The 18,716-nt window shown below is 39.9% G+C and overlaps 1 protein-coding gene across 5 annotated transcripts in view; it reads left to right on the forward strand.

The window, feature by feature from the left end:
* The window catches only part of LSM14A (LSM14A mRNA processing body assembly factor), a 35,283-nt gene that overhangs the window by 9,467 nt on the left and 7,100 nt on the right, over positions 1–18,716 (forward strand). For 2 of the 5 annotated variants that reach the window (XM_074968767.1, XM_074968764.1), the window contains exons 2-7: positions 8,318–8,481; positions 10,201–10,333; positions 12,610–12,729; positions 15,165–15,341; positions 15,698–15,763; positions 16,467–16,646. In XM_074968767.1, coding sequence (XP_074824868.1) covers positions 8,318–8,481; positions 10,201–10,333; positions 12,610–12,729; positions 15,165–15,341; positions 15,698–15,763; positions 16,467–16,646 — 840 coding nt within the window. Of the gene's footprint in view, positions 1–8,317; positions 8,482–10,200; positions 10,334–12,606; positions 12,730–15,164; positions 15,342–15,697; positions 15,764–16,466; positions 16,647–18,716 lie in introns of all 5 variants that reach the window. The other 3 variants (XM_074968766.1, XM_074968763.1, XM_074968768.1) reach the window with 2 other exon arrangements.

Genomic DNA, 18,716 nt, shown 5'->3' on the forward strand with positions numbered 1-18,716 from the left:
TGTCCATGCTGATGATGGGTTCTGTTCGATAACAATCCAAAGCAGTTCAGACCCACGCATTTTCACTTTCATCCTCTGAGTCAGATGCCACCAACAGAAGGTTGATTTTTCTTTTTTGGTGGTTCAGGTTCTGTAGTTTCCGCTTTGGAGTCTTGCTCTTTGAAGACTTCAGAAAGCATGCTCCACACCTTGTCACTCTCAGATTTTGGAAGGCACTTCAGATTCTTAAACCTTGGGTTGAGTGCTGTAGCTATCTTTAGAAATCTCACATTGGTACCTTCTTTGCGTTTTGTCAAATCTGCAGCGAAAGCGTTCTTAAAATGCATATGTGCTGAGTCATCATCTGAGACTACTATAACATGAAATGTATGGCGGAATACTGGTAAAATAGAGTTGGAGATGTACAGTCACAATTTTAATTAATGCATTATTTTTTTTAACGAGCATCATCAGCTTGGAAGCATGTCCTCTGGAATGGTGGCCAAAGCACAAAAGGGTATACAAATGTTTAGTATATCTGGCACGTAAATGCCTTGCAATGCCAGCTACAAAAGTCTTATGCGAATGCCTGTTCTCACTTTTTGGTGACACTGTAAAGAAGAAGTGGGCAGCATTATCTCCCATAAATGTAAACAAACTTATTTGTCTTAACGATTGGCTGAACAAGAAGTGGGACTGAATGGACTTGTAGGCTCTAAAGTTTTGCATTGTTTTTTTGAGTGCAGTTATGTAACCAAAAAAATTCTACATTTGTAAATTGCACTTTCATGATAGAGATTCCACTACAGTACTTGTATGAGGTGAACTGAAAAATACTATTTTTTATCATTTTTTACAGTGCAAATATTTGTAATAAAAAATAATATAAAATGAGAAGTGTACACTTTGTATTGTGTTGTAATTGAAATCAATATATTTGAAAATGTAGAACATCCAAAAATATTTAATATATTTTAATTAGTATTCTATTGTTTAACAATGTGATTAAAACTGCGATTAATTGCAATTAATTTTTTAAAGTTAATCGCATGAGTTAACTGCGATGAGTTGACAGCCCTATAGTTGGAGACCAGCCCTTGTGGTTGGAGACCAGTCAGCCTTGTTGTGTTACAGAGAGACACTTTTTATGCAGCTAAAAATGTTTGCGTTCTTAACTATCCTATGGAATTGAAGTCAGGTAATACTAATTCACACATGGCTATTGCTTTAAGAGAATTTATCTCTATTCATTTTGTGTTTGCAGAGACCATTGCAAAGCCGTCTAAATTAGAAAGGAAACTAAGATACTTAAGAAAAAATCCAAAAACTCATATCATAGCAGTGATAATGAAAATAAAATTCTAAAAATACAGAACTGCACTGTTTCTTCATCAACAAGACTTGTTCGTTACATAGTAACTTGATGATCTTAAAAGGACAAGAACAACAACATACATTCCTCACATCGTGACAGAGAATAGTGAACACTTTATTTCAGAGATTCCCAATCTTTTTTTTGCTGTATGTCCCCTCCCCCTCGGAGATGCATGTTTTATTCCCCCGGGGACACTTTCTACATAGGCAATGCTGGGTAGAGCAGAATGTAGGATGCTTGGGGGAGGCAGGGTGCATGCAGGATGTGAGGAAGAAGGGACATCCCTGGTTCGCTTTCCCCCGTCCTCTCTGCACATCCCTATCAGGAGCAGGTGCCCAGCCACCATTGCCTCTAACCTGCTGCCAAGCCCAGCAAGACCATGTGTAGCTTCTGAGAGGTTCCATCTCCTCCATGCTGCTGCTTTCTGACCCCCTTCTTCTCCCACCAAATCTGGTGCCCTTGCAATGAACAGGTGCATCAGGCTGCCTGCCTGACCTGAGCTTGAGCAAAGTCCCCTACTTGAGCTCTGCAAAACTTCCAGTCCAATGATGGCAGCATCATCCTAAAAGGGCGTTGCCAGGGAAGGTCACAGATGGCCTGAAAGCTGCAGCTGACTTGGAAGCGCCTCTTCTTAGTGCTGCTTACTCCACGCCCCCAAAAACCTCCTGTACCTCCTGATTTGGGTGGGGAGAGGAGAGAACACTCCGCAGTTTGGGAATGTCTGTTTTATTTAATCACAGCTTTTTCAAGCATTAGTCAACTAATGCCTCTCTTTAGGAAATCCTTGTTGTAGGTCTTCAAATTTCATCCCCTTTCGAGGGAAACTTATTCTTAAAACGTTAAATGACTATTTCCTGGAGCAGTTAGTCCTGGAACCCACAAGAGGAGAGGCAGTTCTTGATTTAGTCCTAAGTAGAGCAAAAGATATGGTCCAAGAGTTGACTATAGCTGAACCGCTTGGTAATAGTGACCATAACACAATAAAATTTAACATCCCTGGAGAGGAGGAACTCCAAAGCAGCCTACCACGATAGCATTTAATTTCAGAAAGGGGAACTACACAAAAATGAGGTAGTTTAAACAAAAATTAAAAGGTATAGTGCCAAAAATGAAATACCTGCAAGCTGCATGGAAACTTTTTAAAGACCCCATAATAAGGGCTCAATTTAAATGTATACCCCATATTAAAAAAAACAGAGGACCAAAAACCATGCTACTGTGGCTAAACAACAAAGTAAAAGAAGCAGAGGCAAAAAGGCATCCTTTAAAAAGTGTAAGTTAAATCCTACTGAGGAAAATTAAAAGGAGCAGGAACTCTGGCAAGTGAAATGTTAAAAATATAATACTAGGCTACCCAAAGACTCAAAAAGTAACAGCAAAAAAAAAATTTTTAATTACGTCAGAAGCAGGAAGCTTCCTAGATAAGCAGTGGGGCCACTGGATGATAGAGATGGTAAATTTCAGAGTAACAGCTGTGTTAGTCTGTATTCACAAAAAGAAAAGGAGTACTTGTGGCACCTTAGAGACTAACCAATTTATTTGAGCATAAGCTTTCGTGAGCTACAGCTCACTTCATAGGATGCATGCTGTGTGTATTTTCCACAGTATGCATCCTATGAAGTGAGCTGTAGCTCACGAAAGCTTATGCTCAAATTTGTTTGAGTGCTCCTTTACCATCTCTAGGTAGATAAGGCCATTGTGGAGAAACTAAATTAATTCTTTGTCTGTCTTTGTGGCTAAGGATGTGAGGGAGATCCTCAAACCTGAGCCATTCAAGATAGTAACTGAAATTAAATCCCTGCTTACTACAGTTATTGATGCTTGAATAAGAACTTTCTCCTTCACAACCCAGATTCTTATTTTGTTTGATAGTCTTTATTGACAAGTTTATTACCATGAAAATGCTGGTCACAAGATGAATGTTAGGACTTCTGCAGTGATGATCTCTGAGAGTGAATTTTAGACATTACTTTATTAGTAGTTCCTATTGACAGTTTTACTGTCAAAGTTAAACTTACGAACATTCAGAAGCAAACACTTTCTGTCGTGTGGAAGTCCTGTTATCTAAAGGTCATCTGCAAAATAGGGCTACCAGAAATCCAATAATTTTAAAAATTCAGATGCTTGAAAGAACATTGTCGCTTGCAGAAGAAACTGATTTTTACATACACCGCTTCCTATTTTTAGGGCACGTAAAGTTTGCCAGCTTACACATAATGCACAGTGAAAGTCTGGAGAATGAAGATGGTTTCAGGGTTTTTTGTTGTGTTGGTTTTTTTAAAAAGAGGATTAGCAAAAAGGAGATGACTTCAAGATCAAATGTGTCATTAATTAAATTTCCACTATTAAAGTGGAAGGGAATATGGTTTGATCTTTTGATAGATTTAAATGCTGTAATCATTTAAATTTACCCATAGAACCTAAGATGTTGTTTCATCCAGACATTCTTGTCATTGGATGTTCAGCATACTTTTAAAAACTTGTATAGAAAGTAGCAACATCGAAGAGTCCTAACTTTTGTTGTAAAAACTCAGAAATTCTTTCACAGTCACCATCAACCTCATGTTTGGCTGGCTGGCTGAAAAAGGATAGTTCCCTCAGCTTTCCAGTGACATTTGGAACTCCCAGGAGGATTGTCTCTCCTCATTTGATTCCCACTTGTGGATGTTTGCACTGAATGTGAGGAGTACACCTCATTAAAACATAGCATCAATTTACTCAAGGAGATTCTGCAAGGAAGCTTCTTGCAAAAGCAATTAAGAGGTTTCAGTGGACTTGGCAAATCACAGCCAATGACACTACTAATGCAGTGGTAATGTGCTTTTATCTTAACAGGAATCCACAGAAGGCAAAATCAAAAGCTATTCAGAGAAGCTATGGAATCTTTCCATCACTTATCCAGCATGAGTGTTCCCAAATACAAGCTTGTAGGCTGAGCTCAGAGCTGGAAGAAGTGGCTGATGGACTAGCCCTGAATCTTACTCCTGGAGGAATTCCGCACCAATTCATGTGCTGCACATATTTTTTTTTTTTCCCCCCCTGCAGAAAATAACTTCTTCTAGATAGCTACTGTAGTTCCGCCTTTTGCCCACCAGAGGCCGCAGTGGCACTAGAACAGAGCAGCTGCTACTGGGGCAGGAGATGCCCGAGCTGCCAATGGGAAAGAGAAGAGTTGCCTTCCTTGCAATGCCCTGCTGGTGTGACCTGGTCAGGAGACGGGATATGGGGACAGCATGACAGTGTGGAGCACATTGGGCTCCCGGGGGGGGGCATCACAGTCTGGGGTTCATAAGGGCTATTGGGAGAGGACAGACTGGGGCAGGGGCTGAATGGGAGTGGAAGCACGGGACCACGGAGGGAGGGAGTGCAGAGCCACATGGGGGAAGAGGGATGGCTGAGTGGGGGCACGTGGGGATGGGGGAGGAGGTACAGGGCCACATGGCGTTGAGGAGAGTGATGTCTGAGTGGCAGTGGAGGTATACATGGGGACAGGGGCAGATGTGTCTGTCTGAATGGGAGAAACTGGGGTCAGCTAGAGTCTGCATGGGAGAGGCTCCCTAACAATTCCTCCCTGCCCACCAAAAAAACCTGTTCCATATTTCTCCCACCCATACCCAACAATCCTCCAGATTTACTCCCAGGCTCCTTCCCTCTCCTTCAGTCCCTCCATTTACCCCGACTTCTCCAAGCCTTTGCTTCTGATACGGTTCTGTGTTGTAGTTTAAATGTAGTTTAGAGTTCTGTATGTATATGCCTAGTAAGGAGTCTATTGGTCAGAAAACATTTTCTGAATCTTTTGCGTTGTCTGTATTGTTACAGACATACTTGCTGACAGGTATTTTGAAATAAATTACTGAAATAATTGAAATTAGTGTGATTATATTATTTTGACAAATAAAATACACAGAATTTTGCAGAATTTTAAGAGCGAGTGTGCAGAATTTTTAATTTTATGGTGCAGAATTCCCCCAGGAATAGAATCTGTTTGAAGTGGGTGATCACAGCTCGCTGCATTAAAATGATGGAAAATTGTGGAATCAAAATCTGACATCAGGACAGTTATTAATCCAGATCAATTTTTAAAATTAGCCAGCCAGCTCAATGTCTTTGGCGTGCAGAGGACATTCAGATTGGTTTATTCAGAATTTTGTAATAGGTTATGTGCTGAGAATCTCTGGTCTACTGGGTTGCTGGGGAATAATTAAAGTAGACAAGCTAGCTTTTTTTTTTTTTTTTTTAATGTTGGCTTTCACAATAAAAGATGTTAAGAACATGCTTACTTTTGGGACATTTTCTGAGACTGAAGTCTTGAGAGAAAGTACTTAGCAAATGGAATAGGTTAAATTAGTGGTTCCCAAACTTGTTCCGCCGCTTGTGCAGGGAAAGCCCCTGGCGGGCCAGGCAGGTTTGTTTACCTGCTGCATCAGCAGGTTCGGCCGATCGCGGCTCCCAGTGGCTGCGGTTGGCTGCTCCAGGCCAATGGGAGCTGCTGGAAGCAGCGCAGGCGCAGGCCAAGGGACATAGTGGCCGCCGCTTCCAGCAGCTCCCATTGGCCTGGAGCAGAGAACCGCGGCCACTGGGAGCCGCGATCGGCCGAACCTGCGGATGCGGCAGGTAAACAAACCGGCCCGGCCTGCCAGGGGCTTTCCCTGCACAAGCGGCGGAACAAGTTTGGGAACCACTGGGTTAAATAAATCATCCATACCAGAGAGTGTGCACATCCAAGTGCTCCTAACAAACAAACAAAAAAGTAAAATTCAGCTACCACTCACAGGACAGGAGGATGGCAAGTGTGAACCATCTCTTAAAATTAATAATAATAAAAAAAAGCTTATAGGAATTGCATAACTTATTTCAGTTCCATGCAAATTTGTCTGAAACAAATAATTAAGTTATAAAATGCCTAGATAAATATACTAGGACTAACAGCATAGCTTTTGGAGTGGCATAATTTTCCTTTTACAATTTACTAGAAGTCTTTTAGTTCCAAGAAGAGCTATGTGAGAGGCCTCAGGGGTCCAACTGGATAGGGAGAGGTTGGGTGCAGAAATAACTATTGTAACTAAAGCTCTTTGAAGATGGGTACGTGACTTGAGTTTAAGTTGTAGACATGGGGCTAAGAGAGGATGATGGGTGGGCAGGACAAAAATCTGTGGTACACTGGAGACTAGAAATGGAGAGAAGATGGAAATACTGAAGGACCATGAGGAGGAGAGCTAGTCAAACATAAAGCTGTGAAAACGAAGGGAGGTGGAAGTTAAGGAGGAATGGTGTGGTTGATGGTGGTGAAGATGATAGTTTGTAGCTCTTATTGTGAGACTGGCAATAAAATAATATTTGGTGTTTTTCTTAAAGCCGCAGCTCCTAGAGCCATGTGATTACTAGAGAATCTCAGCTTTCATTTAAAAGAGTTTCTAGACTTCATAGTTGCTTGAAAACCAGAATGCAAATAAAACAATCTATTTTAAAATTTCATTATTTTTTGTCAACCTATTAATTTTTGGAGTGTATGAATTAGAGTTTCTGAGCACTTGAAGCTGGCAGTGCTGGGATGACGAATAGAGAGGAGGCCCTTAGACTTCACTAGGAAGAAGTCACTAGGGACCTTAATGACAGCAGTCTCAGTGGAGGACAAAAGCCAGATTACAAAGGTTAGAAGTAAGGAAGCCAAGGTAACAAGGGTAGACTGCCTGCTCAAGAAATATGTGAAGAGGAGGAAGGAGATAAAACTTTGCCTTGTGTCCTCCCCTCCTCCAATCTTCTCTCAAAGTTTGAAGGCAGAAGGAACTGATAACGCACCATGCCTGTTAGTAATATGTGGTGGGGGGCTATGCGTGGTGAAACAAGAGGGACCCAATAGGAAGTCTGTTAATGCAGTGGTGACTTGTAAAATTTTTGGAATTCAGTTAGGTATGTAAAATCTAATTTTTACACTAACATTACAGTAATACTCAATGTGTTTGTGCAAAACATACCACATTTATGAACACAGCCCTGTCCCAATGAATTCATCAACAGTATAATCTAAATTTACATGAGTATGAGTTTAGAATGCCTTGTAAATGAAGGTTTAACTAAGTTAAATAGTATATGCATTACATCTATTCTGGACTCTCTTATTTTTCACCTCCTTTTTACAGAGCTTATAATTTATGTGTGAAATGAGATTTTTCTCATTGAAAAATATTCTTGTCTTTATCACTTTGGGTCAGTCTTGTTTATCCTTGTGATCCTTAAATGAAATAGTAGGGGCAAAATTTAATTTGCTATTCTGTTAATCTAGAAATCAACATATGCCACTGCCAGAAGGTAATTCAGGTCTCTGAGAACAGGGCCACTTCCATAGGATGTCTCATCTAGTTGCATATCCGCATTAAAATGTTTGTTTTAGTGGTGGGTATTTACTTTCGAGGACTGGTCAGTCTAGATCACCTATTTTTCAGCAAGCTTCTCCTTTTTAAAAAAAAAAAAAAAATTAAAAGGAACCTTTGTAGTAGCAATTTATCATACAGCTTAGACTGACAAAAGTAGGTTTATCACTTGTGGCTTATATTGATTATTACTCTGAACACTTCTGTAGCTAATGCCAGAACTAATAAAAATTATTCCAGTTAACAAATGATGGTAAAGGTGATGACTCACCTCTAAGTGGAACAGGGCAAAGAAGCTTTCTATCTTTAAATTTAACTAGTGGGTTTTTTGCAAGTCATAAACAGTTTTTTTCTTGTATTAGTTGTAAGGTGTTTTGGTGTGTTGGCAACAAACGGTGCCCCTAGTGAATATTAAATAGTATTTTCTCTGTTTTGCGTGTTTGGTGTCTATCGGGAGGTGAAAATCAGTGATACAAATTTTCCCTTTGGCTCTGTCAGAACGGATGTATAAATATCTCATAAAACTGTGGTGTCTGAAACAACATAACTCTTGACCTGATTTTTTTCTTTCCCTCCCCCTTCCCTCCTGCAGTGCGTTCCTTTGGTACAGAAGATAGACCAACAGATCGTCCTATACCACCTCGCGATGAAGTCTTTGAGTATATTATATTCCGTGGCAGTGATATTAAAGACCTTACTGTTTGTGAGCCACCAAAGCCACAGTGTTCTCTGCCCCAGGACCCTGCTATTGTTCAAGTAAGATTTAGATATGTTTGTTGCAATCCAAGGATGTAATTTAATACTGTCCAGTTATCTTCCAGAAACATGTTGAAGAATAAAACTGTTCACACTGCCTTGTGTTGTGAACCACACAGTGCCAAGATCTGGGCATTCTAAAGTTGTAGAATTGTTCTTTTGGAACCAGATTTGCTTTCCATGATTGTGGCAATTAATGCTTTGGAAACAGTAACTGAAAGTTTGTTCTACAGAACAGTGTTTTAGACACTCTGGCCAAGATCTGCAAAAGTGAATAGTAATTTTTGGGTGTGTAACTTGACTCCTTAACTGTCTGACTTTTGAGGGTGGTGCTCAGTACTTAAGGTATGTCAAGGTGGACACACAAACAGCAGCACCCAAAATCACTAGTCACTTCTAAGAATCTTGGCTTGCATGTTCAAATTTCTGTGTCCTGCAAGTATATTAAATAATATTGATTTTGTTCTAGATCAAAAAAGTCTCCATGCTAAAGGGAAGCTATTTTAAAAGGAAGTAGTCATTCTTTGAAGAGAAAACAGTGCATCTCCAGTTGCCTTCACACCTCTCCTGACGCACACACAATCTTGTCTCCATGTGGCTTGGGCGAGCCAACCGCCCTTGGTGTGTCAAATCTCTCCTCACAGGCAAAGCTATATGTGCATGCTGTATGTCTTAATAGTGGCTAGGATGTTCTAGAATTGCCATTCTGATAGTAGACAGAGAGGGTGGGGAATTAAAAGTAACTTGGTTAATTCTCCTTATATTGAATGACACAATTTTACTGTTCCCATACTAGCCCAGAAGGCACAATTCTCAAATAAAGCCCTTGCCACTAAACTTAGCCCAAGTGTTTCTGCCAAACTTATTCAGAAGCTATGAAATTACAATATTGCCAGTGCCAGACATTAAAAAACATGAGTTGGACACTAAAAGATCACAAGACTTAAAAAAAATAATAATAATAATGCATTTTGGGTGTTTTGTTTGCTTTCTAGTTTCTGAGTTTTTGGGTGTGTCTGCATTGTGATAAAAGACCCATGGCATAGATGCAGCTGGACTGGGTCAATTGATTTGGGCTCAGCCTGCAGGGCTATAAAATAGCACTGTAGACATTTGGGCCTCAGCTGGAGCCCCGGCCCAAATGTCTACACTGCAATTTTGTTAGTCCTGCAACGTGAGTCTGAGTCAACTGACCAGGGGGCTCTGAGACTCTTTGCCATGGGTTATTTATTGCCGTGTAGACAGACACTTAAACAACCTTGAAGACTTTTTTTTAAGGAAAGCTGAGATTCTTTTGTAATCTCATGGGTCCAGAAACTAAGGCTTTAAGAAAACACCAAATATTATGAATTCTGTGATGAAATCTCAAGTTGACAACACTGTAAAATGTGTGAGAATGCCCCAAATTGTATGCATATTTGTGAAAGTCTTGCCTATGTACTTATTCTTACTTGTGGAATAATTCTAACGTGGAATAATCCAGGTACTTCAGTATTTTGAGGCTTTCTTTACTGTTTCCAATATCTGTCAGTTTGAAAGGTCTATATTAAACAATGTGTATTCCTTTTATAAATGGTAAGGTTTCACATTTTTATAAACTTTAATATACAATTTAGTGACTTTGTATCTGTTCAGTGGTGAGCAGTTTAGTCCTACATTTTCTCCTTGCCTTGCAAAAGTGTATTGTATTCCCTGTATTATATAAATATTTTTCTTCAGTCTTCACTAGGATCTTCTTCCACTTCTTCATTCCAATCTGTGGGATCCTATGGTCCTTTCGGCAGGATGCCAGCATACAGTCAGTTTAGTCCAAGTCCATTAGTGGGGCAGCAGTTTGGTGCTGTTGGAGTTGGTATGTTTTTATTTTTTAATATTTTTTGTATTTTCCTGTAAAATTAAGATGCAGAAGATGTATAGAAATGATGACTAGTGTATAATGTTTGTGATTTAAGTATCCCTCAGACCTTTTAGCTAATCCTTTCGTTTAAAGTGTTAGAGCCAGTAGTGCACATCCACAGAGATAAACTCCCTCCCCTACCAATGTCCTCTAGTAAAACTAGGGAAGATCACAGTTGATATTGCAAATGCTCTCTCTATATAAACATAAACTTTAAAGAAGCACTCCTTCTATGCCTGCTTCATATGTTATAAAGAAGCAAAAGGGGCACAAGAACAATTTTTGTAAAATCCTTTGCAGCTCATCTTTACAAGTTGAGTGCCTGGGTCTCAATGGATCCTAAAATCTGCCCTCATTTTTGAGAAAAGAAATGAGCAAGGCCTTGTGTATGCTGGGATTTTAGCCACCAGTGTAGTTGTACTGCTGTGGATGCAAGTGCCGGTGCAATTTAGAGGGCTGACACTGTGACGTGCAGTGGTGACTAGAAACACGAGGTCTGTGTACAACAGAAGCAGAACTTAACATAGTTTGCATACTTACATTTTTTCATCTACAGAATTTGATTTTGATTACTGAAAGAAACTAATATGAAGAGAGAAACCTTGTTAATGACCAGGAATGTATTTTGTGGGTGATCTTAGATGTCTTGCTACATTTGGGTGTGAGCAAACTGTTTTGTAACATAGGGTATATCTAACTTAGTGGGATAGAAAAATACACTTTTGGTAGCCCATAGAATCCTCAGTGTGAAAACTGCCATTCCCAGAACTAAGTGGGAGAAGAGTATAAGGGTACATCTTTCTGTTACCTCTTAATAGTACATGCTTTATTTATTTTTTAAAAAAAAAGTTTTTATCTAATTCTTGTGTACAAGAAATAATTTTGGGGCTTTTCTAATCAGACTTGTGCTATTTAATACACATGAAAAGTATGTTATGGGTATTTGAAAAAGCACTCTTATGAAACATACACTAGGAAACTGGCTCTGGCCTTGTATCTCACATTATAAAATGTATGGCAATCAAAATTCTCTCCTAAAGGGGTTTTGTGCCAATACAGTTTACCACCGAGTGGGAAGACAACAAATTAAATGTGTAAAGATTATTTTTGATGCTTTTTTTTTTTTTAAAAAGCACCATGAGCACATTTAAAAATAGAAATAGACTTTATAGTGGCTGTAAAATGGAATTGTGGCATCTGTTTGTGTGTCAATAACTTCCATATCAGATGTGCTTAGTCTGAGTAAAAATGACCTCTGGGTGCTGCTTGCTGGTCTACAAACTTAGCCTGTGGTCTGAGATTAAAGTGTCCTCTTAACCATTATTACCAGTAAGAAAAAGGTTTAGCAGGCAAATTTAACTCTTCAGTTACACCTTTGCAACCCCATTGCTTTCCATAGGTTTTAACAGATGCATCTGTTTAGAATTTAGTAAATAACTTTTTTTTAATGTAGAAGAAAGAACAGAATCCAGCTTTCCCCCTTAGTTGCTGTTACTCCACAGGATGAATAGGAGTAAAAAGGATAAGTTTATCATTAAAGAAGCATAACTGCTTATTACATTATCTCCCTATGTGTGAGAACATACCGTTTCATTTTTGAAAACGGGACTTAGGCTCTGCAGTCTCTTATGCATTTGAATATTTTACCTGTAGTCACTTCTCAAGGTAAAATTGTGCTTCAGCCTTTCTTGCACTAGCTTATAGTGTGCCCATTTATAAAAGGGAGACTGTTGCAGAAAGGTTGTGACGTTTAAGAACTCAGGGATGTTTAAGAACTACTATCCATTAGACTGTAGTCCATCAGCGAGATGGAAATGTTGAATTACAACACAGATTATCAGAACAAGTATTTCATTATCTGCCAAGCTTCTGTCACTGATGCTTACTGTCCCAGCATCATAATTTTGTATGTCAGTAGGATTCCTTAGGCTACCTAATCATGATGAGATGTCCATTGCAATTTGTTACTAAATCTTAACCTTGTTAGCTCTCCTAAGGAGTGCAGATTTACAGGGCAAGTTGCATTACATGAAGTCATGCAGTTATCTGTTGAAGAGGTTTTTTAAAAGTGCAATTTCTGTCTATTTCAGTAGTATTCTAGGATGATTAACAAAGCACTAACGACTAAGTGACTTGTCCTAATTAAAAAAAAAAATGACATGATACCCCCAAAACAGAATAATTGAAACCAATTTTAAATCTTTACAGCTCTCTTATTTTCTTCAAAGCAGGGGGTTCCTTGACATCTTTTGGAACAGAAACTTCAGCTAGTGCTAGCTTATCCCAAAGCAGTGCAGTTGGTTCTGTCTTCGCAACAGATGCAAGATCACTAAAAACACAGCTATCTCAAGGTAAGTTCTTGAGTGACTAACTGATCTTTCTTACTAAACACAGTTAAAAGCCCAGTTATTGTCATCTGCCCCAGTTAAAATGGAATGAATGAATATGTAATTGTTTATGAATCACAACAGCTAAAATATATTCCATAACAAAGTGTCTCTGGCCAAGGCAAGCAAGAAAAAGGTGTTCTCTTTGTTCCTTAACTTGCTGTATTGCATGTATTTATGCAGTACTTATAGCACTGGTCATCACCCAGAGAGTTTCTTCTACAAAAAAAGTTAAACTGCTTAGTTCAGATTGTTAAAATAAACGTTGGATGTAGTTAACATGAAATTTTGTAATTGTTTTTGGGGAATTCCTTGATTAATTTCATAGATAGCATGATAAACATTAACTTCTCCAATGTATATGTGCTGAGGGACTTCTAAAATTCTATTTGACCCCGTTGTGAAGCCTTTATTCCTTATGTTATGCTTTTCTTAATATCCTTGGAGCTATTCAGTTCTATTGTCAATATCATTACCACATTCCAAACACAGAATCATAGAAGTGTAGGACTGGGAAGGACCTCGGTTCGTCATCTAGTCCTGTCCCCTGCACCTAAACCATTTCTGATAGTGTTTGTCTAACCTGTTCTTAAAAACCTCCAATGAAGGAGATACCACAGCCTCCCTAGGCAGTTTGTTCCAGTACTTAGCTACCCTGACTGGAAGTTTTTCCTAATGTCCAAACCTAAACCACCCTTGCTGCAATTTAAGCCTGTTGCTTCTTGTCCTAATGTCAGAGGTTAATGAGAACAATTTTTCACCCTTCTCCTTGTAACAGCCTTTTATGTATTTGAAAACTGTTCTCTCTTCCTCCTCTGCTCCCCATCTTCTCTTTTCCAGGCTAAACAAACCTATTTTTTTTTTTCAAATCTTGCCTCGTAAGTCCTGTTTTTTAGACCTTTAATTGTTTTTGTTGCTCTCCTCTTGACTTTCTCCAGTTTGTCCGCATCTTTCCTGAAATGGTGGTACCCAGAACCAGATACAATATTCCAGCTGAGGCCTTATAAGCATGTAGTAGAACAGAATTACTTTTCATGTCTTGCTTAAAACACTCCTTACAACATCTGCTTTTTAAAGTGGCATGTGGGGGTTAAGCCATTGAACCCAGCAGTAATGTAAGTTGCCTGGCCAAATCTCTATGGCATACTTAAAAACGAAGAGTTCAGGAGTAAAGACTCCTGAAAATAGCCTTTATTAATGGCATTAGGGTGGTGAGGAAAAACTGAACACCAGACTTTTTTTTTTTTCTTTTAAAAAAAAAAATACTGGTCTTCATTTTGTTTCCCTTCGATCCTCCAGTTATTAAAAGATGAAAAAATATTTAACTTTGTTAATAGGTTTATTTTCTGTCAAGGTTTAGGTAAACTTTGTGATCAGAGACTAACAGATCCTTCTTTTTCAGGGTCCATAATAGAATCAATTACCAAAGTTGTTATATTAGTGGAAATGATGTTGCAATAACTGGGAAAGTGTGTTGAACATTCAGACTTAACTATTGGGGTTTTTCTATGGATAGATTAAAATTGTATGGTCTTTAGAACTAGCGTGTAAGATGTAGTCTTGGGTTGAAGGCCTTACCTGCCTAAACCTTCCAGTCAGGCATCAGCAAGACTTGGCACCTGTTTGGCATTCATTCCTTGTTTTAGATCCCAGGCCTAGGTTGTGGCTTAATTTTAAAAAGGTGAGGAAAGGGGGCAGTGCGTTGGTTCACTCTCTTTAATCTCTTGGAATCTGAATCACAAGTGAGGTTTGTTTGTTTTTTCCTTTTTTCTAGCAGGAATTTGTCAACAACACTCATGCTATTGTGCAGTTTAGTGCATGGCTGGGTGTCTCTTCAGGAGATGCCTATGGCTGCAGTAGCAGGTGTGTTGCAAATCAGGATTGAAGTGTATGAACAGAACTCTGTGAAGAAGCTTACACAGCATATCTGCCTGCATTATAGCTGGCACTAGCCATTGCTGTTTGTTAATTTGTGGAACATTCACACAGCAATACACTAAATTAATTATTTATATATATATATATATATATGTACAGCTCTGCCATTGGGAGGACATTTACCTTCTACTCTTCACAGAAAGGAAGAAGGAAGAGTATTTGTAGTGCTTCTTACCTCCCAAACATCAGAAAATTCCATTCCATAGCTAGAACACTCATGGCTGGGTTGGTAGGAATTAATTGTCCTACCCATTTTTTTTCTTTTAGACTGGGGGAAGGGGAATTGCTATATATCTCTTCAGTCTGGATTAGTGGATCTGAGGGTGCAGAAATATTTATTTCCTCTTTGGACACAGCTGTCTTGACTGGTAAGGCAGATAACCCCTTCAGTCTAGATTGGTTGACTTGAGATCCACAAATAAAATTTTGTAGATTAAGAAATCTCCCTGGTTACATTTTAGGTCGTTCAAGTCCTCAGACAGACCATTTGAGAAAGAGCCCAACCATGGAACAAGCAGTACAAACAGCTTCAGCCCATTTACCTGCTCCAGCACCTGTTGGGAGAAGGAGTCCTGTACCAGCCAGACCTTTCGCATCTGGTAGCCAAAAATCTTTAGAGAATCAGGAGCACAGACGAGGTAGAACTTTAGATATTTTCCTTTTACCTGCCTTGTGCTTTCTCCTTTGTATGGATTATGCATTCCTTTTAAGTGAGGTTTTTAGGGTTTTTTGTTCATACTGCATAATGGTAGTTGATGTGCCAATGCAGGTCTGAAATCTCATCTGTTTTACCCAGTGAATTCTAGTGATCTTAGCTTGTTTAATTTTTCTTAAATTAAAAAACATATTTCCATCATTAGTGTGGGGGAATTGTTATAATATTTCTGTTAAGCTTTATCACTTATCTGATTTTGAAATTCTACACAACATAGCTGTGTACAGAAGAATGATAAAAAGATATGACTTGCTCGTCTGCATTATTTTCCATCTGTAGCTGAAGCACACAAGGTTTCAAGATCAGAAAATGAGCAACTCAGAAATGAAAACAAGCGACAAATTGGTAAATTAAATCTGTTTGAGAAAAACCTTACCTTTGTTTCATGAGATGTTAATTCTAAGGCTTTAGTGCACGCACACAAAACCTGCAAAACTCGTAACTGTTCACTTTATATTTTAGGAAAATGATGGGGAAACTTTTTTTCTCTATTTATAATGCATAATGCTTAAAACCATGCAAACTTTCACTGTGGTACAGAGTTTTAGGGAACTGATGTCATTTATTTGTGGATGGCAACAGTTAGTGTTGAAATGGGATACCAGGAGCAAAAATGATGCGTAAAGGAAACATCCGCCCTGACGGCAATGCATTAAGTACTGATTTGAATACTGTTGTTGTAAAGCAAATATTAGTAACTAGATGATAAATACAGAAGGTATGAAATGCGAAGCCCTGATCCATTTCTTATAGAAGTCGTCAAAGAATAAAATGCTGCAAACATCTTTAGATTCAAAACAGTATTTTTTCACTAAGTTTTTCCTGACTTAAATCTTTGCTTAATCAAGGTGATCGAACATCCTCATGGAAGGCCTAACTTCTGTTCTATTGTAGTATTTATTATAGGTGAATTTAAGATTGTGAGGTGCTCTCTGATACAACAGATATTTACTCACAAGAGATGCAGAAAGTTGGTGCATGAGACACAGACCTGTCATACTGGGCATTCTTAAAGTTGTGAATCCCTTCAAATCCTAAATTCTCACAGCTCCAGGTGGACCTTCAACACGAAGAGGCCGTGGTGGTCACCGTGGTGGAAGAGGACGATTCGGTATTAGGCGGGATGGCCCAATGAAGTTTGAAAAGGACTTTGACTTTGAAAGTGCAAATGCACAATTCAACAAGGAGGAAATTGATAGAGAATTTCATAATAAACTTAAATTAAAAGGTAAACTCGCTTCTGTTCTAGATTTCAGTATGGGGAAAATAAGAAACTGGTTGTGTGGCTTAATAAAGCAAAGGCTCTTTTGGGAAAATTTCTTTAAAGACCATATCATAGTAAACCTTTGCTTTCTAAAAACTGATGGAAAATAGATACCGTGGAAAAAAACTAACAGATTTTCTTCTTTATGTATTAATGGCTCGAAAGACTTCTAAACAGTATTTGGCTCAGTATTTTAGGCTGGGTTTTTTTAAAGAATTTTGTTTTCAATTCTGAAGTACAGAATATCCCAAATTGTGCTACTTAACTGTAGCAGGTGTCTTTTCTAGAAACCCTGTTTATGCACAGTCTTTCCTAATAGGAAAAGGTAGTAAATGTTTGAGCTCTGGAAAGATGGTGGGGATATGGGGGAAAAAATCAATAGATTATACACCCAACTCTGGAATTTTTTAAATGTGTTTCACTCCCTAACCAATTTAAGTCAGTCAATAGTCCATTAATTCAGTACATGAAAGTCAAGTGGGATACCAAAATGAGAATTTGGGGCAAATATTTTCATTGGAGAGGAGGATGTGCGTGGTCTTTTTTTCTCTGCCAGTGTATCCATTTGTTGTTCTCTGCCTTTCTCCTCCTGTAGATGCAGCCAGAGGAGTAGTAGTTCTTTGAGTGATTGCACTTGTCCATTCCACTGTAGGGGTGTGTGCACTCTAGGGGCGCTGGAACGGGGGGGCCATGGCCCCACCACTTTTAAAAGTGAGAGGGCATAGCCCTCTTTTTACCTGGTTGTAAGCCCAAGTGATGGGGGTGGGTGGAGAGGGCAAGAAGGAGTGGCACAGGGGGAAGCGGCGGCGCGGGGCTTTGGGGGACAGGGCCACAGTTTGGGTGCCGGTGGCCCCCCCACAGTTTTAGGAAGCTTTTGCCACTCTTGGTTTGCACCCCGAGCACAGCAACTGAAAGGTTTTTTGTTTTTTGTTTTTTTTCCTCAGTGGTATCAGTCGGGTTGATTCTGACACCCTCATGTGCTTTGCGCTCACAGTGCCAGTATAAAGGACCTGGCCGAGCCGTGCCCCCTTAGTTCCTTCTTACTGCCCATGATGGTCTCTGGAACTGCTCTCCTTGCTACAGCAAGCTATTCTCAGTGGACTTTTTCCTTTGGGTTTTTTCTGAACTTTTAGAGTGTAAATCGCTGAAGGAGAAGTGTTAACTAGATTATGTAACTATCAACTGAGTTTCATCTGCTCCCAGTACTAAGGCGTGCCCTGATCAATGGGCTTCAAGCCCTATGCCTCCTGCAGCAGGGCTTTGTCTTTGAGTGACCTGCATTCTAGTTGCTGAAAGCGTTTGGGTGAGGCTCACAGATTGCTGTCACATCTGCTGTGATTTTAAGCTTCATACAAAGAAGGACTGGGAGGCAGGCTAACATTCCTATTGATGGAAGTGGTGCTCAGTCCTTCCTCCAAGCTGCACCAAGTATCTCAATGTTGGTGTGGAGCCCTCCTCCCGCTGAGCAGAAATCTCAGCACTGCTCGCCATTCCTGGCTGAGAGGGAACATTCCCCACCTCAGAAGAAGGCTAGACATGGAGAGCAGAGTGCAAGCTAGGTTGGACCTCTCCTCTGCCTCAGTTTTGCCGTCAGCACCATTGACTCCGGCCTGTACGCAGGCACCGTTGAATCTGGTCACAGATGAGCTGTTGACACTGGAGGGAGAGCAGCGCCAGTACAATTGCAGTGCCATCCATTCCTGAGACATTTGCCACAGCCAGAAACCTACTGGTACTAGTACGAGAGTCAGTGCCGGTGGGCAGGAGGGAGCGGGTAGCCCCTAGCTGCCATCCGATTCCAGGCCCTGCAATACCATCCAGAGGGAAACTGCCCTTGCTAGTTCCGGTGCAAGCTTCCCTGCCCCAGAACTGATCTCCAGCACCGGTGGGAACCGCACTTCCATAGTCCACAAAGGAAGGCTCATCCTTGGAGTCAGAGGTTGAATCGTACTCCTCTTGCCCAAGGAGTCACCCCCATAATCCTTCCAGTCTCCTGGCCCTACCATGGACCCAACCACAGGGGTGCCACTGACT

Source organism: Natator depressus, chromosome 12 (assembly GCF_965152275.1).
Source record: "Natator depressus isolate rNatDep1 chromosome 12, rNatDep2.hap1, whole genome shotgun sequence".
Taxonomy (NCBI): Eukaryota; Metazoa; Chordata; order Testudines; family Cheloniidae; genus Natator; species Natator depressus.